At 50.6% G+C, this 25493-nt stretch overlaps 2 protein-coding genes and 1 long non-coding RNA gene across 3 annotated transcripts; 1 reads left to right on the plus strand and 2 right to left on the minus strand.

Annotated features, from left to right (window-relative positions):
• Positions 1-1336: 1336 nt before the first annotated feature.
• Positions 1337-12786, minus strand: LOC309606802. Its single transcript, XR_014232055.1, has 2 exons — positions 9250-12786; positions 1337-9191 (listed from the first exon to the last, which is right to left on the minus strand). It is a non-coding gene; the product is annotated as an uncharacterized lncRNA (long non-coding RNA).
• A 143-nt stretch (positions 12787-12929) lies between these two features.
• On the plus strand, positions 12930-15584 carry FTH1 (ferritin heavy chain 1). The gene is made up of 4 exons (XM_082344308.1): positions 12930-13237; positions 14578-14724; positions 15037-15162; positions 15259-15584. The coding sequence occupies exons 1-4, from the start codon at positions 13124-13126 to the stop codon at positions 15421-15423; spliced, it is 552 nt and encodes a 183-aa protein (XP_082200434.1). The 5' UTR covers positions 12930-13123; the 3' UTR covers positions 15424-15584.
• A 1064-nt stretch (positions 15585-16648) lies between these two features.
• On the minus strand, positions 16649-24415 carry BEST1 (bestrophin 1). Its single transcript, XM_082342927.1, has 9 exons — positions 24141-24415; positions 22816-22910; positions 21993-22226; positions 21233-21387; positions 20755-20832; positions 20281-20433; positions 19982-20062; positions 19538-19689; positions 16649-17771 (listed from the first exon to the last, which is right to left on the minus strand). Exons 1-9 carry the CDS (start codon positions 24290-24292, stop codon positions 17093-17095), a joined length of 1779 nt encoding a protein of 592 aa, XP_082199053.1. The 5' UTR covers positions 24293-24415; the 3' UTR covers positions 16649-17092.
• Positions 24416-25493: the final 1078 nt, after the last annotated feature.

Below are 25493 nucleotides of genomic sequence, written 5' to 3' on the forward strand. Positions count from 1 at the left end.
TCCTAAGGAGAAAATGCAGGAGGGGTCCTCCCTAACCCTTAGTTAAGTGCAAAGAACCATGCCTGAGGGAATGAAGGACGCTCCTGGGGCAAGGATTCCTCCTTTTCACAACAATTCAACTACATCCAACCAGAGTTTGCACTGAGCACCTGCAGTGTGCCAGAGCACGGGCCTGTGTACCGGGAGCACAGAAGAAACAAAGTTCCTGTGTCCACTGAGCCCTCGGTCTCCCAGTGGCCATGGAGGGATGGTGATGCAATGGCACAAGTGCCTACCGTCACTCAGTAAAAGCTGAAAGGATCAATGTCAGAGGAAGAAAGAGATTAGCTCCAAATCCTGGAAGACTCCTCGGCAGAAGCAGGCTTTGGACCGGTGTTTGGAGGAAGGGTAGGTCTTTCATAACTCGAAGGGCACAGCTTTGGGAGGAAAGACGTAAGCAAAGGCACAGAGGTGGGGCCCACACAGGACCTGTGGGGCACTGCAGGGACGGGTGTGGATGAGGCAGAGAGCTGATGGGACCGGCAGGAGGGACGCCAGGAGGGACTGGGATCTCCCGCAGCCTCAGCCTGCTCTGCCACCTGTCAGAGCAGTGCCTGACACGCAGGGCCGCTGCTGGGAGCAAATGCTGTGAAAGGTTAGTCAAGCTCAGAAAGACAAGAGTGAGGCACTTCCCTGGCGGTCCAGTGGTTAAGACTCTACGCTTCCCCTGCGGGGGGCACTGGTTCGATCCCTGGTCAGGGAACTAGGATCCAGCATGCCACAAGGCACGGCCAAAAAAAAAAAAGAAACACAAGGGTGAACCAGATTGGGGGGTCGGGGGCAAGGATCCTTGACGGGCCCTCCACAGGTGCCTAATTGTTTTGATAACAGCTCCCCTTTCCCTCTGACTCCTGGATAGAAACACAGGGCATCTGGAATCTGCTCTGATCAGTTCTGGGCAATGTTTCAACAGGCCCCATTCCACAGCTACTAATTGCTGCTTGCTTGCCCCGGGGCCCCACGGGGAGGTGACATCTGGGCTCATTGCAGCCCTTGCAGCCAGCAGGTATGGCAGGCAAGGTGGTCATTACAGACATTCACAGGGAACGTTGTCAGACACAGCTGGAGCTCCTGAGGGCAGACACGGAGTCCCACTTGTCACTGTATTGCCACGGCTCAGCCCAGTACTGAAAGCATAAGTGAATTGTTCAGTAGTTTCCTTTAGTCATTCTCTACAAGGCAAGGGGTGTGTGTGTGTGTGTGTGTGTGTGATTTTCGTGTGTGTGATTTTCATGTATGTGTGTGTGTGTAATTTTCATGTACATATGTGTGCTGAATTTTTCATAAATGTAGTGGGTTTTTAAAAATTTTTATTTATTTATTTATTTATTTATTTATTTATTTATGGCTGTGTTGGGTCTTCGTTTCTGTGCTAGGGCTTTCTCTAGTTGCGGCAAGTGGGGCCACTCTTGAATGTGGTGCGCGGGCCTCTCATTATCACGGCCCCCCTTGTTGCGGAGCACAGGCTTCAGACGTGCAGGCTCAGTAATTGTGGCTCACGGGCCTAGTTGCTCCGCGGCATGTGGGATCTTCCCAGACCAGGGCTCGAACCCGTGTCCCCTGCATTGGCAGGCAGATTCTCAACCACTGCGCCACCAGGGAAGCCCCCCATAAATGTAGTTTTGATCATGGACAGCTCTTTATTTTCTCCTTTCTCCTTCATCTCTGTCCCTTTCTCTGCAGGCTTTACCGCCTCTGCTTTGCCCGGAAAGCAGTGACCACTGCTTAGCATATAGTCCTCCATCTTTTTCAAACTCACACATCCATGTGCAAACACTGCCACTGGGATTTAATCTCGGGAAGCAGAGGAGCATAATTAGAGAATGCTGGCTTGGGGGTCAGAAGGCCTAGGTTCTGGTCCTTGACTCAGCCACAAACTTCCTGTGAAACCCTGAGTCAGGCCCCTCCTCTCTCCAGGTCTCAGTCTCTTCATCTAGGGCCTGGCCCAAAGCCGGCATTTTAAAATGTTGCTTGAGTGGCTGAATGAAAGTATTAGATTAGATAGTCTCAAAACCAACTTCCTGGCTTGAAAATTCTGTGACCCATGAAGGAATTAGTTGCCCTTTAGGTGATTTAAAAGGTAAATTGACTGGAAAATGTGTTGCAAGTGACAGAATATGTGTCTCCCTCTGAATGTGGGGGGCAGAGGCTGTTCTAACCATAGTACAGGGCAGGGGCTGAAGGGGAGGAGACGTCTCCCAAGAGGAAAATCTGGATCCAGTACTCAGAAGTGGGGCGGGGGGGGGGGGGGGGATGGATGTGAGGAAGTAGGTGTGGCTCTTAGAGAAATCACCAATTCCAGAAAACGCAAAATTTCTGGATTCCTGTCACTACCACCACATACACACCCACAGTACTGAAAGGACAGTTGGACAGATGAGCAAGCTGGAAAAAAATTAGAGCTGCTGAATTCCAGCTAGTAATTCCAAAGAATTACAAAAGGCAGGGATGTCTGAAAGGGGGACACCTCATTGCGGTTTTGATTTGCATTTCTCTAATGATTAGTGATGTTGAGCATCTTTTCATGTGTTTGTTGGCAATCTGTATGTTTTCTTTGGAGGAATGTCTATTTAGGTCTTCTGCCCATTTTTGGATTGAGCTGTTTGTTTTTGTGATATTGAGCTGCATGAGCTGCTTGTATATTTTGGAGATTAATCCTTTGTCAGCTGCTTCGTTTGCAAATATTTTCTCCCATTTTGAGGGTTGTCTTTGCATCTTGTGTATGGTTTCCTTTGCTGTGCAAAAGCTTTTAAGTTTCATTAGGTCCCATTTGTTTATTTTTGTTTTTATTTCCATTTCTCTAGGAGGTAGGTCAAAAAGGATCTTGCTGTGATTTATGTCATAGAGTGTTCTGCCTATGTTTTCCTCTAAGAGTTTTATAGTGTCTGGCGTTACATTTAGGTCTTTGATCCATTTTGAGTTTATTTTTGTGTATGGTGTTAGGAAGTGTTCTAATTTCATCCTTTTATTTACTTATTATAAATTTATTTTATTTATCTATTTTTGGCTGCATTGGGCCGTCGTTGCTGTGTGCGGGCTTTCTCTAGTTGCGGCGAGCAAGGGCTACTCTTTGTTGCGATGCACGGGCTTCTCGTTGCAGTGGCTTCTCTTGTTGCAGAGCACGGGCTCTAGGTGCGTGGGCTTCAGTAGTTGTGACACACAGGCTCAGTAGTTGTGGCTCACAGGCTTAGTTGCTCCGCAGCATGTGGGATCTTCCTGGACCAGGGCTCGAACCTGTGTCCCCTGCATTGGCAGGCGGATTCTTAACCACTGTGCCACCAGGGAAGCCCCGAATTTCATCCTTTTACATGTAGCTGTCCAGTTTTCCCAGCACCACTTATTGAAGAGGCTGTCTTTTCTCCATTGTATACTCTTGCCTCCTTTATCAAAGATAAGGTAACCATATGTGCGTGGGTTTATCTCTGGGCTTTCTATCCTGTTCCATTGATCTATATTTCTGTTTTTGTGCCAGTACCATACTGTCTTGATTACTGTAGCTTTGTAGTATAGTCTGAAGTCCAGGAACCTGATTCCTGCAGCTCCGTTTTTCTTTCTCAAGGTTGCTTTGGCTTTTCCGGGTCTTTTGCATTTCCATACAAAATTGCGTGGCACATTTTTTAGTAGAGAGAATCCATCCTTCTACTCTTGCTCCCTGGCCCCTTGTGACCTCCCACAAGTTCCTCCAGTCAAGGAAACACTCTGTGGCCACCGACACAGGCAAAGGGAACCGGTCGGCAGAGCAGGGAGCCTGTGACCATGGTGTCACTATTTCCATGGCCCAGCTGGTCACAGACCACTCTGCCTTGTAGTGTTCTCAGTGTCCTCAGACCCCAGAGAAGCTCAAGTATTCTCTGTGTCTTCCTTGTGGGAAGTAGGAAGAGCTAGTCTTACCTAAGTAAAGATGGAAAAAGCAAACCTATGAGGCAAGGGGTGGGGAGGCCTATCCATCAATAACAGGAAAGGTGAGTAAGAGCTGGGCTCTTAAATGAATCCAACATACGGTTCTCGGTAGTCTGGGAGCCTGGCGCTTTGTGGGTACTGAGGTGGGGAAGGGGAGGCACTGCCAAGATGAATAGGGCAGGAGCTCCCCTTCCGGTGTGGGAGGCGGGTACAAATACAAAACAAGTCACTGCAGTACTTGTGGCCACAGAGAAATGTTCAGAGCACTGGAGGGCACCAAGAATGGAAATTCTCACCTCTGCAGGAGTAGCTGAGGGAAGCCTCACAGAGGATATGTGAGCTGGGTGTCGAAGGCTGGGTTGTTTTCAGGAAGAAAAGTCAGGGCAGTCCAGGCAGAGGGACCAGATGTACCAAGTCCAAGGGGACCACCACTGGGCTGCGGGGAATAGCTGAAGAGGAGGCCCAGGAGGAGAGTGGCTGGCAGATGAGCAGGGCCTCTCACTGCATGGTAGACCTGGACTTTTATCCCAAGGGCAAAGGAGAGCCTGGGAGGAGTTTTAAGCGGAGGAGTGAAGTGCTTACCTTTGCATTTCATAAAGCTGGGACAGGCAGAAAACAGACTACAATTGTCCCTACATATCTGTGGGTTCCATGTCCACAGATTCAACCAACTGGATTGAAAATATTAAAAAAAAAAAAAAATCCAGAAAGTTCTGAAAAGCAAAATGAATTTGTCGTGTGCCTGGCATATTTACATAGCATTTACATTGTATTAGGTATTATAAGTAACCTAGAGACAATTTAAAGAACACAGGAGGATGTGCATAGCTTATATGCAAATACAACACCGTTTTATACAAGGGACTGGAGCATCCTCGGATTTTGGTACCCACAGGGGTCCTGGAACGATGGTAGTTAGAGAAGGGCCAGGCTGCAACTGGTAGTGCAGGCAGGAAATACAGGGCCAGGGACACTGGTAACAGCCAAAGGTTGACTAGGGCCTCTTCCACGATAACGGTGAGGTCTTTGGGGTCCTGACCCTCTCCTGGAACACTCAGGACTCTCCTCTGCTGGCCACTGGGCCCCATCTGTTTGCTCAGCCAGAAAAACTAGCTTGCCTGGAGCGCACACACCTACGGACCTTCCTGGGAAAGTCAGAGAGTCACTCACTCCCGCTACATTCTACTGCCTCCCAGCTTGGTTAGCCCCCAGCTGCCCTTCACTTCAGCCTCCCCTCTGCCCCGGGCCACTGGCCTCTCAGATTCCTAACAAGCTTCTGTGTCCTGTCCCCCACCCCCCCCACCCCCGGCTCAGTGCAGCCTGAAGCTCAAGCTTCTGCCTCAATCCTCAGCTTCCCCCAGCAGATGTGGGACTGTGCTCCTACAGCCTCCCCTGGGTGTGGGTGAAATGCGCATCCACATGGCCAGAGCAGAGGCAGACACCAGTCTCTACTTCCTGGCTGCCCAGCTCGGCCAAAGCAAGCACGCCACTCTACTCATTCCCCTTCTCCGAGGCGCCCTTTGCTGAGCCAGGCCTCTCCTGATTTGGCCAGGGTGGGAATGGCTGAGCCTGGACTGGGTGACGTGGGCATGCCATGTGGCTGGGTACCAGCTCATGGGGTGCAACACCAATCGTGGTGACAAGGGCACCCAAAGTGTGTGTGGGGGGGGGGACACCCAGGGTAGCATGGGGGAGGGCTAGCTCCAGAGACCGTAAATAAATATAAGAATCAAAGTTCGGAAAGGCCAGGTGACCTCACTGAAGCTTCCAGAATGTGGGCACACACCCAGGGGGTCCTTTGGAAGGATATAGCAAGAGACCATCAAAGGCCAGATCCTTACTTCCAGAGCCTACAGTCTGAAGGCAGAGACTAGGTATTATTCCACTGGGCCTGATGATTCCAGAGGAGGGCCCTAGGGCTGCAAACTGCTAGAATCGGAAGGGCCCCGGATTGTGGTAGGGTCTGGTGACACAGGTTAAAATGGAGCTCAAAGTCCAGTGGGAAGGCAGACAAGCAAACAACAGCCAGGGTCCATGAGATAAAGTCTCTGGCAGAGGTGCGGTGTGCTGGGCTCTCCCAGAGGGAACTCCCATGGATGCGGTAAGGCCTGAGTTGCCTTAAAAAGTGGGCCTTCCGGGCTTCCCTGGTGGCACGGTGGTCAGGAGTCTGCCTGCCAGTGCAGGGGACACGGGTTCAAGCCCTGATCCAGGAAGATCCCACAGGCCACGGAGCAACTGAGCCCGTGCGCCACAACTACTGAGTCTGCGTGCCACAACTACTGAAGCCTGCGTGCCTAGAGCCCGTGCTCCGCAACAAGAGAAGCCACCGCAATGAGAAGCCCGCACAGTGCAACGAAGAGTAGCCCCTGCTCGCCGCAACTACAGAAAGCCTGCGCGCAGCAACGAAGACCCAATGCAGCCAAAAGATAAATAAATAAATAAATAAATTTTAAAAGTGGGCCTTCCATTCTCAGTTATCCTCAAACATCCCAGGTCATGGCTATTGACCTTAACCTCCTGGAAAAGGGGAATCCTGAGTACCTAGACTGCTGGGTTTTCAAGAAATGCCTTAAGGACAAGCTCTCTGAATCACGGCTGCATCATCCAGAAACACACCCAAATCTGATTCAGTATTATTTTTTCCAATTTCTGAACTCTGATTTCCTGCACACTTCACTTTACTTAACTCCAGGGGAAATCCCAGACACTTAAAACACCAGCTCTTCAGTGAAAACATCACTTAACCCATTCTCTCCCAATCCTCCTCTACGCTTCCAGCCTGGTGATTCTTCTTCATTGTCATCAGCTTTGAATGAACTATTTTGGGCTCTGCTTTTTCATATAACATCATTTCATATACACTTTCCAGCAACACATTTATCCATTTTAACGACTACACCGTATGCCCTCATGCGTCTTGTCCTTCATTTTCAGCTTGTGTTTCTGCCAGCGATGATGGCCTTAGGCAAGCCCTGGCCTTCTATGGGCTTCTCAACTCTTTATCTGTATAATACAGTGATTTGGAAACTCTAAAGTCCTTTCTGAGCCTTAACATTCCAAGGCCTATGATTTTCCAGCTGTGGAATCATAACCCCATAGCAACAATCCCTAGAAAGGAAAGAGAGACCCAGCATCTGTTGAGAACTCACTGTGAGGCAGGAAAGCACTAAGAAACAGGCACAGAAAAAAAGAAAAGGGAATTCCCTGGTGGTCCAGTGGTTAGGACTCTGCGCTTTCACTGTTGAGGGCATGGGTTCAGTCCCTGGGCGGGCAACTAAGATCCTGCAAGCCGAGCAGAGAGGCCAAAAAAAAAAAAGAAAAGAAAAGAAAAAAATATTTAAAAATATAAAAACAAATAAACAAACAAAAAAGAAATGGGTGTGAAAAGTGACACCTTCCCTTTCCTGCAAAAACACTATCTGAGGCCTGGGTGGGTGAACTAGATCCCTCTGTTCCAGGTCCAGCCTGGACACCCAGCCACACTACCAAATGTGGTTTACCCTATAGTAAAGCCCTCCAACGTTCCCCTCCCCTGGATGACAGAGCACTTTTGGAACCCAAGCCCAACCCCTCCAGCCCAGCAGAGTGCTGAGTCACGGTGGGGCAGCAGTTCTCCACCCCATTCCCCCACCTCTACCCCTTCCCGGATGAGCTGGTGTCCTCCAGAAACCACAGGCCTGGCTCTTCCCTAGCCTGAGGCTCCTCCCGCAGAGGCGGCTGTCCCCAGGGAGGCCAGCCAAACTCCCCACCTCCTCAGAGTCACGAGGAGCCGGGGCTGGAGGGGAGGGAGGCAGAATCCTGGTCAACAGAGGTCCAAAGACGAGGCCAGGGCTTCGGAATCTAGAGGCTTGGAGATGGCAGTTCTGACACCCCAGGGTTCCCAGAAGGTGTGGAACAGGCCCAAGCAAACACACACACACACACACACACACACACACACACACACACACACACACACCAGCACAAGATTGCCCTTTCATTTTTCCCAGCCAGCCTCCCCCAGTGACCTTCTACATCCCAAGCTGACCCTCAGTTTTGCTGTGATGGTCACTGCAGCTGCATGTGTTTTAACCAAGCACGGAGCCAAGAAACCTCCTTTCTGCACCAGAACAACTTCCTTCCGGTGGGTCCAACTTCATGTTGTCTCTGTCCAATTGGATGTCCTGGAGGCCCTGAAACTCAGAAAATCCAGTGCAAAACCAAGCTGGCCTCCTTCAACAACCTTCCGCCCAAACTGCATTTCCTTCTGTGCCCCCATCCTCAGTGAATGGCAGCAGCAACTCAGCTGCCCGGGCCAGAAAGCTGGGGGCTCTCTTGCCCACCTGCCCCCACCCCTTACCACCCCCCTCCACAGCTATCCAATCAGCTACCTCATCCTGTCTGTTCTGTCTTCTCCATATCGCTCAAATCTGCTTTCTGTCTCTTCTACTCACTGAGAACTAGGGCTGTTACCTCCCAACAGGTACCCAGCCCTCTTGTCTGACTTTAAACTATCCTCCACATTCAATCATGCATCCATCCATTCATTCAACAAATACTGAGGACCAAGTTACAAGCATCTTGCAAAATGCTTGAAGTGCAGGATGGAGAAGACAGAACTAATGCCTGCCCACCAGGAGCTTACAGTATACGGCAGCAGGGAAGACGATCCAAAAGTGATCTATATGTCTACAATATATGGTTATACATACGAATATATATTGTATAGTATGGTTATTAATTTTCACTACTTAGCAAGCTACAAATACCAACTTAATTTAATTGTCATTTGTATTTTAACTTTGTTTACGACATCTTTTGTCTTACAGCTTTTCATTTTTGTTGTATGATTCCATCCATATGAAATTCTAGAACATTCAAAGTTAGTTAATATCAGAAGAGTGCTTGTCTTGAGGGGTATGGGGGAAATCTACTGGAAAGGGGTACAAATAAACTTTCTGGGATAATGGAAATGTTTTGCATCTTGTTTCAGCTGTATTCAAGTGTCAAAACACATTTAATGAAACACCTAAGATTCTGCATTTTACTTATGTTAATTATACCTTTACTTTAAAAAATTAAATCACTCATTTTTGCAAAGAAAAGAACAATTTTGTTGGCTTTTTACCTACTTGATACCAGTTAGCTTCATATTCCAGTAACTATATCCACAATATTTTTCTAGATATGCCTCTCTCAAAGATTTAACTCCATGTATTTTGAATTCATCAAGCTTTGGTGGGACCACACCCTTTGCTCTTCCCCCCCCCAACCTCCCCCACCCCCCCAACCTCCCCCACCCCCCCACCCCACCCCCCCAACCCCTCCCACCCCCCCCCAGCGCTTGGTCCAACTGAAAGGACTTCCTAGAAACTACCTTAATCCGTTCAAAAATTTTAACAAACTGTGTGACAGCCAAGCCCTTGATTTGGTCATGACCCTGAGGATTCATCTTAATCAGCCTTTGTTACTCAAAGTATTTCTTGGTTTTATTTTTTACTGGTTGAAAAAGACAAAGAGTTCTAACTTCAATACTACAAGTCCCAGAAATTTTGCATTCCCTATTTTCCTCTTCACTCCCACTGCCAAAGGGGCCAGTTCTGTTCTAAATTTATCTCTTTCCTGTAATCAAATGCACCTGATAACCAAGGCAGTCTAGTAACATTGTTTTGCAATATTGTTTCATTTTGGAGCTCTTTCAGGAATTGTAGTGTCATCGATTTTCTCTGCTTTGGCATATTCTTTGTTTTCTGAAGACTTGGACTTTACTTTTTCTTTGGTGTAGTTCAATAGTTGGTCCTTCTTGCTCTGCCATCGTGCAGATTTTCAAGTAGTCTTATCTGCCAACTGGCTTCTTTTTTATGACAGCCTCAGAAGAACACTCCCTACCCCCAAATTCTAAAAGATAATTTTCTGTATATTCTTCTAATGACTTTATAGGGTTTTTTGTTTTGTTTTGTTTTTTGTTTTTTTAAGGCTTGGATCTTTAGTCCATCTGGAACGTATTTTTGAAATGCTGAGTCATTTTTCACCACATGACTATCTATTGTTTCAACATCATTTGTTAAACCCATTCTTTCTCTGCTAATTGAAATGCCACTTTAGCATGTACCAAGTTCCCATTCATATGGGGGTAGGACTGTTTAGTTGCATTGATCTACTCACCTCTTCCTGTGCCAGTACCAACTGCTTTATAATATTATATTTATACTACTGTTTTTTTTTTATATCAGGGAGGACAAATCTAACCTCATAACATTTTTTTTTCCCCAAATGCTTATCAGCTTTTCTACACACTCTTCCAAATGAACTTTGGAATCATTTTGTTAAGGTTCCAAAAGACCACTGAGTTTTACAGAAATTGCACTGAATTTCTAAGCTAATTTGGGGAGAACTGACCTCTTTACAAAACTGAGGTTGGCTATGTAGAAACATGGTGTCTCTTCATCTATGCAAGTTTTCTTTTCTGTCCAGCAGTAAACATTTATAGTTTTCTTCACACATTTGGTAACTTTATTCCTAGGTACTTTAAGCTTTTGTTGCCATTGTAAATGAAGAATTTATTTCTCTCATTTCATTGTCTAACTGGTTACTGACACATAGGAAAACTTTGCACCTGGTAACTTTGCCATACTCTTAACCCTTATAGTTTTTCTGTTGATTCGGTGTAAGATTTCTAGAAACAAAACTAACGTGGTTATTTCTCTGGCGAGAAATCCTTTAGGGTCTCCATGTCCTCCAGGATAAGATTTAACCCCTTTTTACGACACACAACCCTTCCTGACCTTGCCCCTATACTACCCTTCCAGGCTTCTCCAACATGGACTCTACTTTGAGGCCAACACATTTTCTTAAGGTGCCTTGGACAGGCCATGCATTTCCACACCTTATACCTTTACATATGCTGCTCTCTCTGCTTGGAATTCCCTCCTCATCTCCCTCCTCCCTTTCATCTTTTACTTTTCCTTCTTTTACTTTTCCTTGAACTAAGTGACACTTAGTTCAAATGTCACTTTCTTTTCTTTTTTAATATTTATTTATTTTACTTATTTTCCTAATTTTTTTTTTTTTTTTTTTTTTTTGGCTGCATCGTGTCTTAGTTGCGGCACACGGGATCTTTGTTGAGGCATATGGGATCTTTTCATTATGGCCCTCAGTCTGCTCGGGTTTCTCTCTAGTTGCGGCTGTCGGGCTTCTCTCTAGTTTTGGCAAGCGGGTTTTCTCTTCTCTAGTTGTGGTGCGCGGGCTCCAGAAAGAGTGTGCTCTGTAGTTTGTGGCATGTGAGCTCAATAGTTGTGGCACGCGGGCTTAGTTGCCCTGCATGTGGGATCTTAGTTCCCTGACCAGGGATGGAACCCACATCCCCTGCATTGGAAGGTGGATTCTTTACCACTGGACCACCAGGAAGTCCCCCTCAAGTGTCACTTTGTTAGGGAAGCTTTCCCTGACTTCCTATCCCAGACTGGGTAAGGCACCCCTTGTCTGTATTCTCCCACCATCCTTCTGCTTACTTTATCATATGTAGCTCTAGCCCCATTAAAAATTTTTTTCCTTAAAGTAACACATGTTCATTTTGAAATGAATAACAGATGCAAGAGAGAAACTGCCATAATTCCATCAGCAACTTAATATTTTAGTAAAGTTCCTTTTTTAAAGTTTTTTAAATTGAAATATAGTTGATTTACAATGTTGTTAATTTTTGCTGTACAGCAAAGTGATTCAGTTATAGAGACATACAATCTTTTTCATTCTTTCTTTTTTTAATTGAAATTTTAAAAAAATGTTTTTTAAAGGTTTGGAAGTCCAGCTTCCAGTTGCATGTTTGTGAACATCCTGAAAAGGTACTTGGGTAGGTCTCCCACCCATGTGTTGAAGAACCTGGCTAAGAATAGTGACCCTGAGGAGAGCAAACTAGGGCGCAGGCGCTCGGCCTGGCTCTGTCCAGTTCTGCCATCCACGAATTCACACCCATTCACTGCTGGGGACACTACTGCAAGCCACACGCAGTGCCCCTGTGTCCCCCCCCCCCCCAGGATCCCAGGCATCTGTCGCGCACATTCGTTCAGCGCCATTAGCTTCTCTCCAAGGACAACCTGGGGGTGTCTCCCTGTAGGGCCTGGGACTGGGGCCAATAAAAGAGGCCTTTTCAAAATGACCTCGCGGCATCCTTTCCAGACCCAAGCGGCTTCTTCTCTATTTTCTAACCCCTGGTCTCTGAGCTTTAAGCTACCGGCGATTTCCTCAGAATTCAATGGCTTATCCCCACGGTTCCCTCGGGAAGGCGGTCTCCGCAGTCTCTCGGGAAACACGGTCCGCCCAGCCTTTGTTGTATCAAATGCACGAGGAGCCATGTTTGCTTTCAGCAAAAGACGGACCAGGTCGCCGGAGCCGGAAGAGGGGCCGACCCGCGACGGGCCGTGGGCCCCACCCCGCCTGCATTCGGTCCCTTTCTAAGCTTTGAGGAAAAGAAATTGAGCCCTTTCGCAGCCCGACCTCTGACTCACTCCGCCTCCTCGGGCCCACGTTCACCCTCCAGGTTCCCTATTTGCATCACGAAGTAATCACCTCGGGGTGTGGCAACTGCGGCTCTACTGCTCTGATTTTTAACGTGCCCTTGGCCAAGAGTCTCAGGGTGCCTTCTGGGACCTCGGAATCGCCCTGACGCCCCCGGGGCCAGGGGCAGTTTCCTGTCGGTTTCAACACCCAGGACACCACCGGGGTCAGGGCTCCGAGCTGGGCTTCCTGACCCCGCTGAGGCTTTCTCTCCAACCCCACGAAACGAGCGCCACGCTTCACGGAACAAGCTGCAGCTTACAGGCCCCTCCAGACCCCGCACCGCCACCCCCACCCCTCCTTCTCCACCCCCCACTCCTTCTCCACCCCCCCCAGCGGGGCGGGGCCGCGCGCCCACCGGAAGGGGCGGGGCTCAGCTCGGCGGGCGGGCGGCGTGATTGGCCGCGGCGGGCCTGACGCCCATTCCCGCTATAAGAGCCGGGCAATAGTCACCTGCGCCACAGTCCTCGCGGAGAGTTGCCGCGGTTTCCTGCTTCAACAGTGCTTGGACGGAACCCGGCGCTCGTCCCTCGCTCCGGCAGGCTGCTCAGAGCCAGCCCTCGCCACCACCTGACAACGCCCTCCGACCACCCCAAGGTCCCCGCCGCCGTTACAGCGCCGCGCAGCCACCGCCTCACCTCAGCCGCCCGCCATGACGACCGCGTCCCCTTCGCAGGTGCGCCAGAACTACCACCAGGACTCGGAGGCCGCCATCAATCGCCAGATCAACCTGGAGCTTTACGCCTCCTACGTCTACCTGTCCATGGTGAGCGCGGGCGGGCCCACGGGGCACGGGCGCGGCCTCCCTGGCGGCAGGGCGGGGGTGTGGCTACGGGGAGAGCCCTCCCGCCTCCCGCCTCCGTGCGCCCTTCTGGAAAATGGAGGCTGCTCAGGGTCTTCCAGGACTCCTGCGCAGAAATTCTGAGTAGTTGTCCCCTGGGAGTGCTCCCTCGTGGGCCAGGGCCGCCTCTGCGCACCCCAGTTTATTTAAAGAGACCTGAGTTTTCTGCCAGGGTTGCCACACTTGCCACCAGTACGATCCTGTAGTTAGGAAGGTGGATTTTCGCATTTCTATCCCTTCTGTATCCGATCACGTGATGGGGGGGGCGGTGCTGAGGAGGTCCGGCTCCCATCCCCCTGAGTCTGGCGGAGCCGGCTGGGTAATGGTGTCCAACTATGGGGGCTGGTGCGAAGTGGTTTATCTCGTGGGCCGAACCGCCGCCTCCACCTCTCTGCTCTGCTTATCTCTCAGTCCCGCTTGAATTGAAGCATATCTCTAGAAATCTCCCGTTCAGCCGACACCGAGTTGTCTGCTACTCGTATTTTTTATCTTTTTTGTGTCTAAGGGTTGTGGTGTAATTGAACCTTTAGGTCTTGGATACAGTCCACCAACAGTTACGGGGCCTGAAAATTTTCCATGCAGTAATCGGTGGAATCAGTTTTCCAAAATTCTGGTTTTAAGCGGTGTGGTAGGAGCTTTAGTTAGAATTGTCTTACTACGTTTTGCACATCATCCAAGAATAGATGTGTTCCGGATGGGTTTGGAATGCGCCTGGATTTCTATGACTGTCATTCCATTTCAGGAACAACTGAATACAGCAAGGGTGTAAAAGAGATTCATTTTTGTTTTCTACTGGTGACATATTTACATATGTTGGCATTGTCCACAACTATTACGTTGCCTAGTGGGTTAATTTTATAAATCCATCAGCGTGTTGTAAGCTGGCAGCTTATGGGTTACTCAGGAAGGAGGGGGAGAAGGCACTAACAGTGCAGGGTAAATACTCCAACATCTCTTCAACCAAATTTGACAGGGGCTGTAAGAACTTTACTCTGCATTTACACAGATGCTTAAGATATTCCGTGGTGGAGGCAATTCCCATGATATTCTAACGGTTTCTTGTAGCAAACTTTCAGTTTCAAGGACCAAGTTTCATTTTTGTGTTTCAGAGTAAAAACTAATTACTGTTGTGTTCAATCCAGGAACACACCCTGCTCCAGTCTTCCTATGCTCAGCCCCTTTCTTGCTGGGCTTTGAGAAGGAAGGCTAGGCTAGCAGACTGCCTTCCTTTGGGAATCCCTAACGTGTTCATGTACCGCTTTCAGTCGTACTATTTTGACCGCGATGATGTGGCATTGAAGAACTTTGCCAAATACTTTCTTCACCAATCTCATGAGGAGAGGGAACATGCCGAGAAACTGATGAAGCTGCAGAACCAGCGGGGTGGCCGAATCTTCCTGCAGGATATCAAGGTGAACGGAAGATCCTAGGGTCGTCGTGCCTCATCTGTCTAGCAGTCCTCTGACGTCAGAAATCACTGAACCCAGCAGTTGCCCTTATCGGATGAGGATACACGGGGCTTTTGTCTTTTGCGCTTTTTCAGGCCTACCGCGTAAGCTAAAGTTGGCAGACAGTAATGGGCAAGGATATTAAGTTGGAAACGGTTGTTGGGGAAGTTGGCTGTTACTTTTGCCAAGTGCGGTTGTTGCACATTAGATGCTTGCTGATTTGTGGTTTAAGTGGTAGAGGTTGCAGATGCACTGACTTAACCTCCTCTCATTCAGAAACCAGACCGTGATGACTGGGAGAATGGGCTGAATGCAATGGAATGTGCGCTACACTTGGAAAAAAGTGTGAATCAGTCACTACTGGAACTGCACAAATTGGCCACTGAGAAAAGTGACCCCCATGTGAGTATTGGCAACCTGGGAGTAAATGGAGGAAATCATTTGCCTTATGGGTTGGGGAAGCTTCCCGATAACTTTTTTCCTTGTTCTCTTTTCTAGTTGTGTGACTTCATTGAGACTCATTACCTGAATGAGCAGGTGAAATCCATTAAAGAATTGGGTGACCACGTAACCAACTTGCGCACGATGGGGGCCCCCGAATCTGGCATGGCACATTATCTCTTTGACAAGCACACCCTGGGAAATAGTGATAATGAAAGCTAAGCCTTAGGCTGGCTTCCCGTAGCCACAGGAGTGACTTCCCTGGTCACCAAGGCAGTGCATGCATGTTTGGGTTACCTTTACCTTTTCTGTAAGTTGTACCAAAACATCTACAAGTCCTTTCCTTAGTATCATTCCTTCAAATAAAGTAATTTGGTACCCAGCTGTTGTCTTTGAGTTCTTGGGATGGGCTAGAAATGTATCTAGGCCATCTTTATTAAATTTGTAAGTGCCACCATGGTTTAGTCACACTAATCAAAGTGAAATGCTTAGGAGGATTTGTATTTACTTATTAAATACTTTAGTTTGGGAAAGATACCAAGGCTTGGGTGTTTTGAATTCAGACAGGACTTAAGGATTCCTGATTCTGAATTAGGTATTTTATATGTTTCCAGCAGTTCTGGCTTTCTCAATTTATATGTACAAAAAGCATTTTAAGGCTTAAAGTAGACTTGAAGCTACTGATTCTTGTTCTCCATTAAGGTAACCATTTAATTCAGGCTGTCGTAGGGACATATTCTTCAGCGTGGACAGCTGTATGGCTATGACTGGATCAGTGTCCTGCTGGTGTACACGCAGGTAGGACCAGGCCGGTGAAGCATCCCCCTTGGGAAACAGGCTAGGAATGTGCTTCATCCCTAGTGAGAATTTGAGAAAGTTTACATGAGTATGGAAAGATACTTTCATTTCAATAGGAAAATAGCTGCAGTAGGAGGGAAAAGGTTGAGACATCTTGAATATTAACCAGTGAGTAGTGTTAGAAGACTGTGGAGCCATCTGGGTCCTTGCTAATCAACTACATTAACATTGTTTCCTAAACCAGCCACAGTGATTTGTAAAAGTTTCAGTCTAGCCCTTAGAAGTATGACAGGTGGTAGGCCTTTTCAGTTTTCAATACAAAGCTGGGTATTCTGACCTCAGAATAACTGCTTGAGAATCATTAGAAATGAGAAGTTACACTTCCCCTTTCACATCGTGATTGGGGGGTGGGGTGGGGGGGTGGATCTAATGGGGTGAGTGAGTGTCTAAGAAATCTGGAATAAAGGCAAACATCTGGTGGTACTGTGACAGCTTTAGGTTGACCTCAAAGATGCATGAAGAGCTCATTTAAGTTCAGAAGTCTTTTGGTGAGGTCCCCAAAGCAGTAAGATACCCCAAGGGACCTCGATTGCCCCCACCTTATCTGCCAGTTCCCAGGAGTGTGGCACCCTTTCCAGGAGTGCTTCAGGACCACCATTGGTTATGGGAGAGTGCTCATATGCGACCTCCCAGCTAAGCCTGGGCAGTAAGTTGAGTTCTTGGGCTACAGTCTAGAGCCCCGAGTTCTGCCTGTGTTTCTGTGTCTGCCACCCCTGCTTAAAGTGAGCTGGGCCCACTGGTAACGTCTGCCCATCTAAGCCTGGCCTAGTGGCCCTTTGGCGTTATTCTTGGCGGTGCAACTTCATCTTCCTGTACCTGGGGCCCGGAGAAGTCTTGGTGAGTCAAGCTCTTGGGTGAAATAAGCAAAAGTGGCCAACACTTCCCTAGAGCCCCTGCTGCGGCGGCCAGGTGCGTGCCCCAAGCCAGTGCTGGGCATGCCCTGGCAGCCATAGGACCATAGGAAAACCGGGGAAGTAGGGTGGGCTTCAGAGCAAGGGAAGCTGGTGGGGACCACCCCTGGTGGGCTGGGGGTTCAGTGACCCTGGTTTGGGTAGAGGACACACCTGTTTTCCAAGGCCCAATAGGGATCGCCCCGATCTTTGAGAATAGTGTGTATGTTGCTTGTCGACTGTCCCAAATGCGGTTCTCTGAGATGTTCAGGGGCCTCTGACATGTCCGTTAGGTTAAACTCAACAGTTTTCCTCCTCACGTGACTCACTTCCGGCTGCTCCTTTGAGGCCCCAGCACTCTCTGGGAGCAATTCAACACTCTTCTTGGACCTGGGCGTTGCAGGCTGAAGGCTTTGGTCTTCGACAGTGTCATCTATGCCTGCGACTTTGCAGAGACTTGAGGGTGCTGACTGTCCAGGTGGGAAGACCACAGGGGTGTGGCTGAGGGGTGTCTGGGGGGCACTGTGGTAGCCTGACCTCCCGTACAGCACAGCAGACTGGAAGGCTTCCCCCCCTTTCCAGGCCTTGCTGTCTTCCTGATCACTGGTGTCCTGTCCGGCTCCCCCGGGGTTCCTGGGCTGGCCCTCACGGGAAAGGACTTCTTTCTTCGGCCACAGTAGTTTGGTCTTTGAGTTTGTCCTGGGGGGCTGGCGGTCATGGGATTGCAGCCCTAGGAAGCGGCCGGTGATGCCAGGGTGAGCCCTCTCCTCCTCCTCCTCCTCCTCCAGATCTGGCTGAAACTCCATATCCTCCTTATCCAGACTGCAAAGAAACAGGAGACTCGGGTTAGCGGGCGGCCAATGGCCTGAAGCCTGACTTGACTTCTCCCTTACCCTCTCTTCCCTCTCCCTCTGGCCCAAGGCCCAGGACACACAGTCTTCCTCACCTCGCCTTTGACTCACCTCTCTGCAGATCCATCCTGGACCTCTCAGTTAATCCCTCCTGGCCGAGCTCACCTCTGTGGCTCCCTCTTGCCCATGTTAACATCCAAACTCCCTAGCCTGGTATTTACGGGCTTCCTCTTCAGCACCCGCATTTTCCCTTTAAAACCCCTCACTCCAGGCAATCTGAACTACTCTTCCCCAGGTATGGTCACGTGAGGCCCAGGAGTGACTGAGTAAGCCAGGGATTTGTGGTTCCCACTGGGGAGCAGTATCCCCCCCGGAGAGAAGTCTGGCTTCCTGGGAGCCTAAAAGCCTTTACTCTGCAAGAGAAAGCCTACCCGCCCCTGAATGAGGCCACCTTTGCCCATGTCCAAATTCTCCCCATGCTTCAAGGCGCAGCTCCAGGTCCAGCTGGAGGCCACCTCTCAGGCAGCCCAGGGTGGTCTCTGTTCTGTACTCTGTCCCTTGCCCAGGCATCCAGTACTTCGTACCTTGTATCCAGAGTCTGGGCCCTGGGTTTGAACTCCCTCACTAAATCGTGTGTTTCTTGGAGGCAAGGTCTGTGTGTTATTTATTCTCTGTTATCGTCCTTCCCCAGCAGCTGGGCTACAAACCATGGAAAACTCAGAGGCGGCCTCCAGCAATGTTTCTGACCTAAGCAAGCCTCCATCCTTGATCATTTGATCACTCATCCAAACCTTCCTCACACCAACTAGAGACTCTAGCTAATTCTAATTACAGCTTAATAGGATATTCGGTTCTTAAAAAGGGAACAGTGCTTTTAATACTGTGGAAGAAAACCTTGATGGGATAGACCCTGAGATGCAGCAAACACTCTCGAAAGTCCTCTCCACTCTGTCATCCTAGGGAGAGGGAGCTGTCGGGGGCGCCCCTCCAGCCCGCTGTGGCCCAGCTACAGCTCAAAAGGGATTCTAACCAAATCAGAGAAAGAGGACCCATGTGGGGGAAAATGCGGCTGCTGTGGGCTGACCTGAGGCCCGTACTCTGTAGCAAGAAGTCTACTCAGAAGGTACCTGTGATGACCCAGCCTCTTGCTTGCTCCCTTGCCCAGGGAACCCCACTCCCACTCCCCATCCCAACACCCTGGCTGATCAGAAAACATAGTTCAGAACCAGAGTCAGGAACCAGGCCCTGACATCCCAGCTGCATCACTAATCACTGACTGCCCTTGAGTAAGTCCCTTCTCTCTCTAAGCCTCAGTTTTCAACTCTGGATAAGGGGGTGGGGCTTAGATTGGAGACTACCTAAGAGCCCTTATAGCTTTAAGAGTCCTTACACAGCACAAGGTAAGGGTTAAGGGTGTGGAGTTGGAACCAGACATACCTGGCCCACCCGTGCTGCTTCCTAGCTATGTGACCTTGGGTTGGGCAACTGACTTAACCTCTCTGAACCTGGACTTATTCATCTGAAAATTGGAGATAACAAACCAAGGTTATTGGAGCAGGGCGGGGAGGGGGGGGGGTGGGGGGGTGGGAAATAGCTAATATATGTAAAGAGCTTAGTACAACGCCCAGCACTTAATAGGCACCCAATATGCATTAACTAATGCTATTCTAAGTTCTTAGGCAGGCCCTTGCACTTGGGGTTTTCTACCCACTGAAGTGGTTCCCTGGCACTTCCCACCTGATGTTGAAGGTGGAGCCAAAAAAGGAGGGCCGACGAGACTGGGCAGAAGCGGCTGTGTAGGGGGGTTGTGGTTCTGGCTCGTTCCAGTACATATCTCGCTCCATCGGCGGCAGGTCCTGGTGCATCTCATCTACAGCCAACAGGGACACCTGGTCGTCGGGGACAGAGGGAGAAGTCCAACAGAAAGGTCAGCCCAAGCAGGACCATGAATTTGCCAGGTGACTCGGAGAGGTCACTTCTCTCTCTCTGGGCCTCAGTTTCCCTTCCTGTGAAATGGAGAGACTGATGCAGCCTGTAGCCTCAAAAGTTAGGCTGAGAATCCTGTGAGTAAATGGTTGGGGGGCAGTTCACTGTGAGGCCTCCCTACGGAACTGTGGGACCCCCTCCCCGGGTCCAGTTTGGGGAGGGGCTGTGGGACAGGCTCTCCTCCTCCCCTCATACCTGCAAACTCCTGTCGACAATCCAGTTGGTCTCAAAGTCATCATCGTCCTCTCCGAACGGGTTGATGAGCTGCTCTGCCACCTTGGGGGTAGGTGAGGCTCTGGAAACCCCCAGGCGGGACCCCTTGCAGCCTTGCTCCCACCCTTAAACCTTGGCTCCTGCCATGTCCACCTCTCCACCCCCCTCAGTGATGCCCTTCCTGCCTGACCACTGTCTCCAAAGCCACTACGTAGGGACCCCCCTCTCCTAACTGGCCGTGACTCCCTGGGCCACAGCTGGCCTTGTCCTGGGAGGCTCACCTTCAGCCAGCCAGCATAGAAGAAGAACTGCAGGAATGTGAAGAGGGGTACAACGAGGTCCATCTCGTGGCCGGGGTAGGCCTTGGCTGGGTTCAGAAACTGCCGCCCAATCAGGCAAGCCAGGAAGAAGCTGTATACCGCCACGGTCACCACCTGGGAGGGAAAGGAGGTGTCGGCAGAAATGGGCTGGGTGGGGACCGTGGGATCAGGAAGCTCCCTAGGCTGGGAGGACAGGTCTTGCTCTGACTTGCACACTTGTGTGACTTTGGGTCTCTGTGGTCTCCTCTTTAAAATGGGGATGATCACACTGCCTCCACCACCTGGACCAGGCACTAGAGACAACCTGCAAAGTCCAGACCTGACTCCCAGGGTGAGCCTCTTCTTCAGCCTCTAAGTGAGCCCTTCCCATCATAGGCTGCTTCCCAGGTCCTCCTCAGTTTCCCAAAGGGGCAGCTTCACCAGCCTAGTCCTCACCTGAGTGTACACCAGTGGGATACTGATCCAGTCGTAGGCATACAGCTGTCCACACTGAGTACGCAAGGTGTTCATTTCCTAGGGTAGCGGGGGCAGGAGGGAAGGTTGGGCCTTTGACCATCACCTGCTCTCCCAGGCTCACCCCCCAGCTCTTCCCCAGATACCAGGGTCTCGTGCTCATGGTCCAGCCCTGGCTGTGTGGTCATGGACAGCTCACTTAACCTCTCTGTGCCTCAGCCACCTCAACTATCAAAAAGGTACCAGGATCTCAGAGGTTCACTTTAGAGAGGGGAGGGGAGGGGAAATTGGAAAGGGGATACCTTGGGCTATGGAATCCTGTTGGAAAAGATCCTACAGTCCCAAGGCAGGCTCTGGGAAGACCCTCAGAGGCTCAAACTTTCTCTTTGTAGAAAGCCTGTTCCACGTGGGGCATGACCCTCCCGGCTCTGCAGCAGCCCCATGTGTGTAGCAGGCTCACGTTGAGCAGGCTCTGGAGCAGGACAGGGTCCCGGATTCGACCTCCAATCCAGGCCTTCGTTGACAGGTTGGCAAACCACACCCAGGGCATCCAGAATGAGTTGTGTGGCAAGCTCAGTTTTTGTAAGTGCTTGTGTTCCGAGGGGGTCATAAAGCCTGCGGGGTAGAGTGGAGAAGACAGCGGGTAGGGGAACCTGCAGAAGGGGTGGCTGGCCAGGCCCTGCTGGGTGGGACCCAGAGTTCAAACCAAGTCCCTGCTGAGCCCACAGAGACCTCAGAGCTCCTTTGCCATCCTCTTTCTTTCAACAAATTATCACTGCGTGTCTACTATGTGCTGCTCTGGGCTGAGCACGTGAGAGGGATCTGTCTTATTAACCAGGATCAGGTCAGGCAAGGCCAGAGAGTGAGACTGCTGATGTACAGACTGGAAACCGGAGAACAGGAAGGGGAAGGGCAGTTCCCAGTTCCCGAAGCCCCACTCTGGCCCTCAACCCTCACTCTTCCCTCATCCCTCAAGAGTCCTTAGCCCTATCTCAAAGCCCTATCTTCCGAGAGTCTGTTCCTGGCCTCTCCCCACCTTCAGACCCCTGACTTCGCCCCGCCCAATTCAGGTCCCCCACCCCACCCCAGGTCTCGACCCCACCCCGCTCCTGGTCCCACCCAATCCTCAGCCCTGGGGCCTCTGACTCCACCCATCTGCAGCTGCGGCCCCGCCCTTGTCAGCCTCTGGCTCCGCCCACTGCCCCCCGGCCCCCGCCCACCTGCTTTCACCAGGTGTTGGGGACTGGGAAAGCGTTTGTAGACCGCAGCACTGACGCTACGCAGGATGAGCACGTTGCCCAGGTTGGCGTAGCGCATGAGCGTGCGCCGCAGCAGCCGGCCCTGCTCGTCCTTGCCCTCGACGAAGCACGACACCAGGTTCATGAGGCGGTCGGGCCATGGCAGGTTCTCATATTGGTTCCACCAGCGGGTCACGACCAGTGTCACGTAGAAGCCTGGGCAGGAGGGGCGGGAGGGGGGCGGGGGCGCGAGGGGCGAAGGCCCACGCTGCGGCCAGAGCCCAGCGAGGGCGACGCCTCGGTTTCTCCATCTTTCTAATGGGGCTGGGCCCAGCACCAGCCCTCCTGGAGGGCGCTCGGGAAGGGGAGACCATCAGAGACTCGCATGAAGGCGCGAGAGACTTGAGTTCTCTCTCTGGCCCCACTTGCTTTCCCCGAAATCCGCCAGGTACCTCCCCTCCTGCGCAAGGCTCCAGAGACTACTGTAATGTCGGCGCTGCCCTCAGAAAGTGGGGTCTTAGCAGAAACTAACACAGCGATGTAAAGCAGTTATGCTTCAATAAAGATGTTTAAAATAATAATAATAAAATAAATTTAAAAAAAGAAAGTGGGGTCTTGAGTGCTAACAGCAGGACAGCCTTCCTAATGTCTAACTTCAGTCCCTCAGGCTGCAGGCTCCCTGTTTCCCTGAACCACCGAGAGGCACTGACATGCCACTGGCCTTCCCCAGCTAGCTCTTCACGATCTGCCTGCCTGGAGCCTGGAGCAGCCACTGGGACCCCAACACGCGGAAGGGGGAGCTCACCCAGCACGAAGGAAATGGGGATGAGCTGGATGTAGCTGTCGCAATGCAGAGTCAGCTTCTCAAAAATCACCTGCTGATCGTCCGTGAGGGCCATCCTGGGGGAGGCGAGGGGCGGGGGGAAAGATGTGTAGACACTGGGAGGAGATGGCTGAGACCGGTCCCAGGTCCAGCCAGGCCCGGGGTAGGAGAGTGGCAGCCTCACCTCCTCCCTATCCCTTTCACTGGCCTGCCTGGGGCCCCTCCTCTGGCCTGAGCCAGGTCCCCCTCTTTCTCCCGCAGCCCCGAAACCCCAATGGGGCCTCTGCTCCATGCCTGGAGGAGAAACCCTCAGGAGGTTTTCTATGAGGTGGAGGAAGGCAGGTCCTGCTGAAAGGGTCAGTTTTAGGCACCGCTGACCTTTTTAAAGGATCCAAAAGACAGTTGTTTGAAAGCAGGTTGAAATAAGGAGTGTTTGGTCTTTAAAAAAAAAAATCTGGTAGGGAGGGATGAACCGGCAGAGCACAGAGCAATGAAATTGTTCTGTACAACACTGTAATGGTGGATACAAGTCATTATACATTTGTCCAAACCCATAGAATGTACAACACCAAGAGTGAATCCTAATGGGAACTATGGACTTTGGGTGACAATGATGTGTCCGTGTGTGTGGGTTCATCTGTCATCACAAATGTCCCACACTGGGGTGGGATGTTGATAGTGGGGGAGGCCTGAGTGGGTGGGGCAGGAGGGGTGGGGTGTATGGGAACTCTCTGTACCTTCTGCCCAGTTAAGCTACGAACCTAAAACTGCTCTAAAAAATAAAGTCTTAATTTTTTTAAAGTATATCGATACCCTAGTAACAACCAAAGAAAATGAACGTGCTTTGTTATTAGTATTATCATTATGAACTCAAGAGTTTTATGTATTTGATATTTTTCAATGCATTGCCATCATTAATGCTTTTTCCATTAAAAATGCTATCATATATTCTGTGGTTTTAGCTGTCTTTTATTGTTTAAATAAACATTTTTATTGGGAAAAAAAAAGTATGATATGGGCCTGTGAGACTATGTGGGATTCAGGGAAACAGGCTGACTGAGTGGGACTAGGTAAGGCCTGGGTTCCAAGGCCCCTCCCTCGGTTTGAAGAAAGGGTGTTTGAGATGCTCCGACCTGCACAGAGTTGCCCCCCAAGGCTGCCTCCTTTTCTCTCCTCCCCAGCCCCCAGGCCTCAGGCCCCACGGTTTGACCACAAGCCCAGCTCAGCCTTATGGGTCTCTGTGCATTGGCCCCCTAGATGGCTGGGAGGCACCCAGGAGCTCCAAGCCCTGGCTTGTCCCCCTGTACCTGTAAATGAAGCGGATGATGTAGTAGCAGATTAGGAAAATGAGGAACTCGCCATAGAGCAGCTTGTAGATGCTGCCTCGCCAGCACAGCAGCAGGCGGGAGAAGGAGCCTAAACGGGCATTAGCCACTTGGCTTGAGTAGGTGACGGTCATGGCCAGGCACTGAGCTGCAGCAGGAGGGCTTGGGTGCTGGTGAACAGACAGAGAGGTATACTGATGGTGGGGCCGGGAAGGAGCAGGGACCTCTTCAGAATCCTTCCAGGACTCATGAGTGACCTTATCCAGGACCCTTCCCTGCTCTGGGCCTCAGCTCTCCCATCCGGACACTGGGAGGGGGGCGGTGAGGTGACCTCCAAGAAGCCAGGAAAGTGAGCTCAGGGACTGTCCATAGCCTTGGCACAGAAGACACAGAGAGGTCTGTGCCCTTAAATTGTATCACAAAGGCAACAACAGAAATGTCCACATGCTAGGCTCCTTCCTGTGTTATGAGCCCATCACGTTCAGTAGCTCCCCAAGCTCCATCAACCACCCTGGCGTGAGAACTGGTAAGGGGCGTGGTCAGCCTTGGCCACCACCCTGTCCCCCATGCCCAGAACAGAGCCTGGCTGGTGGAGATGTTTACTGAACGGTGGCCCCAGGGCCTTTCCACCTGCTGATCCTCCTTCCTGGGGGACGCTCGTCCTAATCTAACTGTATGGCTCACTCCCACTTCAGATCACCTCCTCAGAAAGGATATCCCCAACCACGCTACCTGGAAATAACATCCTAGTACCACAGGCCCTCTCTTCCCCTCGCCTTGCTCCATTTTTCTACATAGCACTTATCATGTTATAACTGCAATTATATTTTGCAGGCTACCTGCTTGTTTACTGCCTATTCCCTCCTGGGAATGGAGCTCCTATTGTGTACTCATAGGTGGTGCTCAATAAAAATTTACTGAAGCAATGATCGGCACCCCATCCTCCCCCTACCTGCTCTGATGCAGCCACATTGGCTGTCTCTGTGCCTGCTGTTCCCTAAGTTCATTCCTACCTCAGGGCCTTTGCACAGACACACAGGTGCCCGCACACCTGCACGTGTGCTGCCTGTGTGTATCCATCGTGTGCACATGTACAGGTTATCCACCCCAAAGGCCCTTAATGTCCCAGCCCAGCCTTCTGGGGTAACCCTTACTCACAGTTGGGGCTCCAGGCTAGTCAGGCGATCCCACAAAAGGTCTGGCCACAGGACTGTTGGGACTCTCTGGGGTCCTCTGGCCAGTGCCCCTGCCCACTTAGGGGTTGGCACTGCCCACGTGTGTACTAAGTGGTCACTTGACTCCCTAAGCCAGGGCCTCCACAAACGAATCCTTGTC

Source organism: Balaenoptera borealis (assembly GCF_965194805.1).
Source record: "Balaenoptera borealis genome assembly, chromosome: 11".
Classification (NCBI taxonomy): domain Eukaryota; kingdom Metazoa; phylum Chordata; class Mammalia; order Artiodactyla; family Balaenopteridae; genus Balaenoptera; species Balaenoptera borealis.

Coding starts and splice junctions, on each gene's coding strand:
- BEST1 (XM_082342927.1), bottom strand. CDS start 24,292: ATGACCGTCACCTACTCAAGCCAAGTGGCTAATGCCCGTTTAGGCTCC. Junction 20,434..20,754: donor TCCCACTGGTGTACACTCAG/GTGAGGACTAGG, acceptor TTTCCCTCCCAG/GTGGTGACCGTGGCGGTATA. Junction 19,690..19,981: donor TTGTCGACAGGAGTTTGCAG/GTATGAGGGGAG, acceptor CCCGACGACCAG/GTGTCCCTGTTGGCTGTAGA.
- FTH1 (XM_082344308.1), top strand. CDS start 13,124: ATGACGACCGCGTCCCCTTCGCAGGTGCGCCAGAACTACCACCAGGAC. Junction 13,238..14,577: donor CCTACGTCTACCTGTCCATG/GTGAGCGCGGGC, acceptor TACCGCTTTCAG/TCGTACTATTTTGACCGCGA. Junction 14,725..15,036: donor TCTTCCTGCAGGATATCAAG/GTGAACGGAAGA, acceptor CCTCTCATTCAG/AAACCAGACCGTGATGACTG.